The sequence below is a fragment of the Opisthorchis viverrini genome (assembly GCF_000715545.1).
Source record: "Opisthorchis viverrini unplaced genomic scaffold opera_v5_71, whole genome shotgun sequence".
NCBI lineage: Eukaryota > Metazoa > Platyhelminthes > Trematoda > Opisthorchiida > Opisthorchiidae > Opisthorchis > Opisthorchis viverrini.
The window spans coordinates 1,766,907-1,775,423 of NW_008751727.1; the positions used below are offsets into that span (position 1 = coordinate 1,766,907).

The 8,517-nt window shown below is 42.1% G+C and overlaps 1 protein-coding gene across 1 annotated transcript; it reads right to left on the reverse strand.

Annotated features, from left to right (window-relative positions):
* Positions 1–691: 691 nt before the first annotated feature.
* On the reverse strand, positions 692–7,609 carry T265_04376 (hypothetical protein; the record flags this gene model as incomplete). Its single annotated transcript, XM_009169097.1, is given in 6 exon segments — positions 692–793; positions 835–1,012; positions 6,388–6,451; positions 7,093–7,255; positions 7,275–7,374; positions 7,425–7,609. The coding sequence occupies 6 exon segments, from the start codon at positions 7,607–7,609 to the stop codon at positions 692–694; spliced, it is 792 nt and encodes a 263-aa protein (XP_009167361.1).
* Between the last annotated feature and the right edge of the window lie 908 nt (positions 7,610–8,517).

Sequence of the window (8,517 nt, forward strand, 5' to 3'; positions counted from 1 at the left end):
CTTAATAGACGGACGCGAGCCTTCAAATATCAAGATGAAGAACACATAGGAGATAGTTGTGATACCAGTGAAAGGAAGAAGGTCTTAGCTGCGGAGTTACTTATTAGGAAATGCCAACTGACCAGTTACAGACTATTGGACAGGGAAGCAAAACTCCCATATGCATCTTATTTACAAAAACTGAAAGTCCATCTTCTCTTGAACTTTCCTGGATATTCATTGAGTGTTGCTCAAGTCCAAGCAAATGCTACAAAGCGAGTTCACATTTCCCGCAATAGATATCCCTTTTCAAGGGAATTTACAAGAAGAAAACATACTGTTCGCATGCCTCCCCCATCAGTAGTATCACCGTTACACCAGTTTTGTGGTAACCGGAAGGCGCTGTCACCACTCGAGAGAGAAAGCATTCCGACAACACTAAATTTGTATCCATCGACTGCGGTTTTTGAAATGCAACAAGCAAAGGTTGTTTCATACCAGATTAGGGGTGTTTTCGAACTATTTCACTACGTTAGCGAAATACACTCATCTGCAAACTGATTTGGTTTTGCGAGAGACTGACCTGGAACCCAGCTAAATCTCTCGTTTGTGATGCTTCGAAGTAACTGAATGTTCTGCATCAGGCCACCTTATGTTTCATTTGGTGCGCTATTCCAGATATCGCGATACATGTACATATGTAATGTACTACTCATAAGGTTGTTGGAAATTCTTCGACAGCCCACGACCGGTTTCGCCGTTCTTGGGGCTCATCAGCTAGGCGAAGTCCCCGAGTTTCCGTCAACCTTATGTTCTACTTGAAACCAAATTGCACGAAATCAGCGAACTACCTACATTTGGAGACAAAGTTGGTGTTGTGAGAAACTCACAAGGAACCAAGCTAAATCGCTCGTTTGTGATGTTCCCAAGCAACTGATGGTGCTGCACCAGGCCGTCCCTAGGAACTGCATCTACCTGATGAACCCCGAAAAGGGCGAAACCGGTTCTGGGCTCTCGAAATATTTTCAGCAAGCTTATGAGTAGTGCATTACGTATATTTCACTAGGTGGTTTTGAAAATGGATCTTAGATAACTAATCTTTAAAAGCTTATGCGCTTTTTGTGCGTCTCCATCTTGGCCATTTGCTGGTAACTGGTTTCTATCTTGGTCTAATGGTGATAATAAGCTCTGTTATGCGCATGCAAGCTACATAAGCGTTTATTTAACCAAACACGAAAATAAAACGACTGCATTTTGCTAAAAGCAAAAGGTCAATAGAGCCGAGTGGCTTAAGGCATTTCGGTTTTTCTGTACATATTCGGGCCCAGCGCCGCACCGCACACTGATGATGAACCACGATTTAGGACGAAACTTCTGCAAGTAAATTGCCAAGCTCGGCGAATGAATCAAATCACCTGATCTGCAGAAAACCGTCAATTTCCTATAAACTGTCATTAAAAATGGCATGTATTGGCACATGTATTCTATTGGTTATAACGGGATATTTTGCCAGCTGAAATTTTATTGGTTCACGCTGTTCACGTATACTAGCTGGATGACACGGACATCAGAAAAGTTTTTGACAATTAGACTACTAGGAAACCTACGAGTACCAAGAAATTCCTATACTTTTCTGATGGCCTTCAGTGCGATCAACTTACTGCAAAATGGGGTGTTCGTGCTGCACTGTGCGGCTATGACGCAACGATTGACCTTGTATATGTTCATCCAGGTGTCACATGACATCATGTTGTGAGCTGGAAATGAAAAGAAATGTCATTTAGAATAATAAGATGGCAAGCACACAAATGTTACGAGATAGTAGAATTTCCCTAATTCATTTCGTTGACAAAGGTAGAACATGATATCCTCAGATAATATAACTTGTGTGGTTCTGACATCCAGCGTTACTGTAGGTGTAGATGTGGTGCAATAATTTTTTAGGTGAGGTCTTGGTTTGGGCAAAGCGTTCCCAGGAGAATCACTTCACAAAAACGCCAACAGATTCTGCGTTTGGATGGTCGCCGAATTTGAAACGTCTGAGTAGAGTAGACGATATAACCTGTTTCAGCAATTCCTACTGATGGTATTGAACTGATTTCAGTCTGGTACCTCGCTTGTTGAACCTGTTTTCGAAAATACTTGTAGGCCCACTACAAAAACACAGGTCCGCTCTACTTGCTTCCATCATAGTTGCGAGAATTGTGAATGTATGCCTGACGTATAAACTAGAGTTGTTGGGCACGCTTATGAATTCGGCTTGGAGCGAAAACATGCCTAACTGAGTGCTTGGTTGGGATCAGCGTTGTCTTCTTAGTTGATTTAATCCCACTATTCCAGGAAGGTGCTCCACGGAAGCGTTCTTACTACTCTGATATTTTTTTACATTAGTACTGATCTTGTGACCACTTTCAGATTCTACCTCACAAAATCTGTCCAAGTAATGGCTCTGTGGGGAACGTTTGACCCGCCCATTTCCTAGTCGTTCCACTTGCAATATAACACTCCGTTGTTGACGCTTCTCATGTCAGGGACAGGTAGTTGATGAAAGAAATATCACATTACTTTAGCACGAACTCACTGACAACACAGTACTGATGTCGTCGCCAATACCGACTGCAATATATCGATGGGGGCGTGCCAAGAATTCGCCTTTCTCCATTGGAAAAATCAGTTCTTGGACTGTTTTTTAGTGAGTTGGCGAATCAGGTAGATATTCTGTTTCGTCACAGAAATAGTGCAGTGCTTATGACCGCTTCGCTTTAGAAATCATTTAGATCGAAGTTAGAAGGTAGAAGAACCTCATCAACGGAAGAATCTGTCCTGGAGTTCAAATAGCGTTTACCAGGCGCACTGTATCTATGGTCTGTACAACGGAAACCTCCACATATACGCTACTGAAAGGTTCGTAAAGCCTAATCAGGCCCAAGAGTATTTCAAAAAAGAACACTGGTTAACATTTCTATGAAGTACGAAACTGTGCCTTGGGATCTTTGGCGAAGCAATGCTTTGGAGATATTTCTGCGTACTGCGAAAACACGTTTCCTTTGAAACCCTTTCACAACTTAGAGGGAACCGTTATTTTTGTGTTCAATTTGTTTCCGAAGAGAATACAGTAAGCCATCTTAATGTCCACAGATGTAAACCTCTCACGGACTAACGATTTCATTGAAGACTCATTTTCAGCTGACGAATGTCGTTCCAAGTAAATGAGGTTCTGGAAAGCCTTACAGCAACAGCAATAATGTACACATTATGCTCTTCTGATTGGACAATAGCATCGAGGAATTCGTACCTGAGAAAGGCTTCCTAGATCTAAGTAAGTTTAGACGATGGTTACAATATCATATAGATTAGTCACCTTTGCTTGCGTCGAAAATATTCACTAAGAGTTCACAACTTTTCACCGTAAGACAGAACACTACCTAAGTTGTTTGTATTAGAGGAGTTATACTGCCAATTTTGTCATCTATGACAACTAAATGTACACGACGAATAGAAGTCTTAAATGGTCTTCAATAGAAATTCAGAAAGATGGTGCATTTTCTATGATGGCTTGAGGTCAGTCACCCGTGAATTAACTAAAACTGAAACCGATTTATCATTAATTAAAGACGGAAATTATACTCTTTCAGAAACAGTTCACTTATCACCCTTGACTTAGGAAACACTTGGCTCCCATCAGTAAGCAACTATGGTTTGGGTGGAGTAATAGATTCTCCGGCACTCCTAGGGTCAAGTATGGACCAGATAAAATCAGCGAGGTTTCTTAGTAAAACGGACAACGAATAAGGAGGTCCATAAGCTTTCCGTTGGGCTACTCACTCAGCTCTAGTGTGCGCTACATTTACTACTGTCCTGTTCTTTGTTCTCCCAGAGAACTCAGATAACGGTGACTTAGGCCTATCACTAATGGCACTGATGGGTTCAATAACACGATGAGCGACATACTGGCCGTACGCTGAAGAATTGAGGCCTTTAGATGTGAAATCTCTCAAACAAAATGATCATTGTCCTTACTCAACTACAAGCCACTTACTCTGAGTTCTCCCAGGACGAGAATTCCCGGAAGGAAACCTCGAAATGAATATCACCAGATTCATATCATAGCTCTGTATTCAGTGCGAAGCTGGTTTCATAAATAAGCTGGTTTCAGTAAATAGTAACAACTGAAATGATTTTGTCTTAAAATGGGAAACTTTGGATACTCTCATTAGTTGAGATAGAAAATTGTCAACAGTAGACGGTCCGAAACAGTAAACTACCAGTTTGCGTTCAGTTATAATAAGAACACTTACTGCAGTTTTCACAATGCATTGCATCGTAGCATTCAAATGGTATGCGGTTTCTCGTCATCACTGGCCGAGAAAATCGTTCCATGGACCAAACTGACACCAGATTAAGCAACAAAAAGAACAGCATGCTCACCAGGCTGAATTTCAACTGTTTTGTCCGCTTTTATCCTGTCTGTTTACCGTTTCATTGCATTTTAGCTTTGGTTAGAAGGTCACCACAGTGCTGGCCACATCAACCGAGTTGTAAGTGGCTAAAATGACCTTGAGTTGTTGTGGTGGATAGTTCGAAGCAAAAATGCAGACAATGCAGACTGCTTTGACAGGATATCTAACTGAATTCCAAATTCAACTGACAAGCTGAGTATAAGCCTGATTTGAATAAATTCCAGTATATTCGTATGATTGCACATATTGTTCAATGTGGCTACTCAAAATAATTTAGTTTCATGTGCAACGGCAACTTTAGTTGTTTGCAAAATCAACACAAAGGGCTGACTTGGATAGAAGTGATCAGAATCAGGCCTGGAGAAAGCAGACCAGTAGTCGGATCAAGTCTGTGAGCTCCTGCCAAGCTCTGTGATGTGACAACGATTCAGGCATATCTTGTAGTCAGACATTTGGACGTGCATAGTGTAAGCCTTGCAAGCAATGACAGAGTCAATATTTAACCGACTGTCATTGGTTGATTAAGGATAGAATGGAGTTGCCCGGCGTAAACTGTACCTTAAGGATAACAACCCCTCAAGAGTGCGCACCTACTCAGAGGAAAGAGCTGGACAGACAGATTACCATAACAAAGGTTTTAGAACGAGGGATGAGAGTTTGTACCTTTGGTGATATCCGTGCCTCGTTTTTCCTGAAGTAACACTAATTTTCGAAAACTCCTCGACCGGATTCGCTCTTCCTGGTGATCGTCAGGTGATGGCGGCCCCGAGTTTTCATCAATTCTATGTTTTATTTAGACGAAACTCGAACAGAATTTGTCAAAATCTCTCGTTTGCACATTAGTTTTGTTTTGGCGGGAGACTCAGCGGAACCCAACTGAATCTCTAGTCTATGGTATTCTTCAACGGAATGCGCTTCTGAAGATTATAACAAACGACCGTCAGCTGGATTTTGGTCGAAGTTGTCATCAAAACCAAGCTGATGTGCAAATTACTATTCTTTCCCCAATTTTCTGCACTTCCGCTAAAGGATGTTAAACTTTTACTAAGCATGAATCAATATTAGAATAGATTTCTGAACAGTAGACCGTCATATGTGGATGCCACAGTAAGCCTGACGTGTAAACATTAGGGTGATCGAAAATTCAAAATGCAAATGAGCCTCACAACATTGAAAATGTTTGTTTTTTCTCCTGGAATTAACTCAGTCAAACCTCTATCCCAGAGCCCTGTTATTCAAAATTATAAGCAAGGATGGATTCCACCGTAGATAACCAAATCGGTTATCTTTATTTTTGCGTCCTTTTTCCTGAAAATTCCTTCTGCCAGTTCAGTATTGAATAGAGCTTGAGAGCCTTGAACAACGGCCAAAAATCACGGAGACGTTCAGAATAGTACCAGCGGAGTAATGACGGACATCTGGATGCCGAACGTCTCTTTCGGTGAATAAGTGACCTAGCTGACCTTGAAAGTGGCATGAATTTGACAAGAAACATTACGATTTAGCCAATCGTCTTTAAGGGAGGGATAATCTCCCCTCATGCATGAAGTTCTCAAGCCGCAATGGGGACTGGAGATGAGGGTGTGACACCACACAGTCGAGGTGACGAGGTATGAGGCCAAATGCGTCTGCCACCGATTAGTACACGAAACCGCAATTTTTTCGCCACTGCTAGTAAGAAGCATCTTGAGCACAGGCTATTCACTATAGCATTTCAGTCAAGTATGTGAGCTTGTAAGAGAATATTGCTAATACACGGAAGAGATGAAAACGTATGTTTTGCTCAGAGCTCAGCATAAGGTTTGAATCATTGAGTTTCGAGATCCTTGTGGCTTCATAAACTGGTGATATTGGTCTCAAGACGTTCATAATGGTCAAAATGGCTTTAAGCCTAAACCGAAAGAAACCCACTCACTCTAACAACTGTATATATTTTACTAGCTACCACTTAGCTCCTTCAGAGATACCACCACCACCACCACACTTATCGGATTCTTGTATATAATGCCGCTCTAAAAGTCTATGGATAAAAAGAAAATTGATCAGCGAAGAAGACCGCTCGTGCAAATTAAAAAATTTGTAGTGCGAATTTCCGGTCCATACAGTTTACAGCGTCTGCTGACGTCGGGTTCCGTGATTCTTCATAGATTGAGCAATCCAAGTTCAAATATGCGTGAATAACTGAGTTTAGTGCGAATGTATCTGATCGGCTAATAGTATGACTCTCTTTCTGTGCAAATTTCGAGCACGGACTGGAGTGTGTGTCGTTTCATCATCGATCTTATTAGACTACAGCAGGCAGCACTGATTGCTAGGATCAATCAATAACTTTGAATGTTTCGTGTCACATGCAGGTACGTTACTGGACGTCTGACGAGGCGAGATAATCTGTCCCAAATTATCTAACTAGCTTTCGCTCTTCCAAACAATTACGTTGCTATGCAGTTATTCTTTGTTTCCGCTCAAAAAACGAAGAGTCGTTGGTGCTGCAACAACAAACACCTCTCACACATAGGCGGGCATCTTCAAACGAAGCCATCGCTACGGATGCCTCCAAATTTAAGCTATTTCAGATGCGCAGTGACAGAGTTTCTTGAGAGGAATTTCTCATTGATTGAAAAGCGAAAATGCGTTACGCATAAGTAAAACAGACCACTTTTTGCATGAGCTTGAAATGGCCGGGTGTGCAAGCTGAGGCATACTGACCAACTTGTTCTTGTTTCGAACCCAACCTCGGCATCTCGACTGCTCCTGTCTAGGTTTGGGTAACTTGGAAGTATCTCATTTCTTTTATCTTCCTTCAAGTGACATGGCAGCTAAGCGCGGAATAAGCACCTTATGGAAGCAACGGACAAGAATGGATGACACAGAGATCGGTCTCAGTTGATCAGGTGAAGTCGGATGTGGGACCTTCGGAACTAGCGTAATACGGGCTCTACACAGATGTGGAGGACAACCCCCAGATAACAAAATAAGTTGAAATACCCAGCGAGCACATTAGCATTGAACCGGCGGAGCGTCTTGGGTGTGACCTTGTCCAGACCTGGGGACGAATTGCCCGTTAAACGGATCGTACGGCCAACTTGCTCTCCTGTAATTGGCTCGATTAAGCTCCAGTCGGATGGTACTACCATGCGACTTGGTCGGCTATCCGCGTGTTTTGGAGCCATCGCTACAGATGCCTCCAAATTTAAGCTATTTCAGATGCGCAGTGACAGAGTTTCTTGAGAGGAACTTCTCATTGATTGAAAAGCGAAAATGCGTTATGCATAAGTAAAACAGACCACTTTTTGCATGAGCTTGAAATGGCCCGGTGTTCAAGCTGAGGCATACTGACCAAATTGTTCTTGTTTCGAACCCAACCTCGGCATCTCGACTGCTCCTGTCTAGGTTTGGGTAACTTGGAAGTATCTCATCTCTTTTATCTTCCTTCAAGTGGCATGGCAGCTAGGTGCGGAAATGGTGTTACAGTCGGTCAATGCCATCACAGATACTGTCTGACTTCAATCCATTCGAACCGTGACATTAAAAATACTGCGCTGTGTGTGCCTCACTTTTTAGCAAGTGAAGAATACCAACAAGCGTACGGCAGTCTTTTCAGAACCGTTTTTTATTTGCAAAACTAGTAGCACCATTGGGAATGACTTTTCGCCATTCCTGCCTGGAAAGATTTACCTAGAAAAAAGGCTTTAGGTGAGTCCACGCTAGTAAAATTTGCAGCAAGAGGGAAAGCATTTTGAGGAGTGGAGGACTTAAGGCTCATAGTCTATCCGGTTCTTGCGGGGCTTAGACCACCTTGCGCACCATGTTAGCAACCGACTACGAGGGAGGCGGTTACACGTCACGTCGTTCAGTATGACGTGCAACAAGCTCTCTTGTTATCACATACCTAAGTTGTTCTATGTAGAAGCTATCGTAAGAGGAATTAAAGGTATACTCTTGACCGACGGGGTCATTTGGCTTTTAGATGTCATATGAATTTCTTAATTTAATTTCTTAATCTAAAGCTAATAATAGTTGTTACAGAAAAACTGTGAGCATAGTTATTGCTGTAGCTGTTAAGTTTAACAAACTGCTC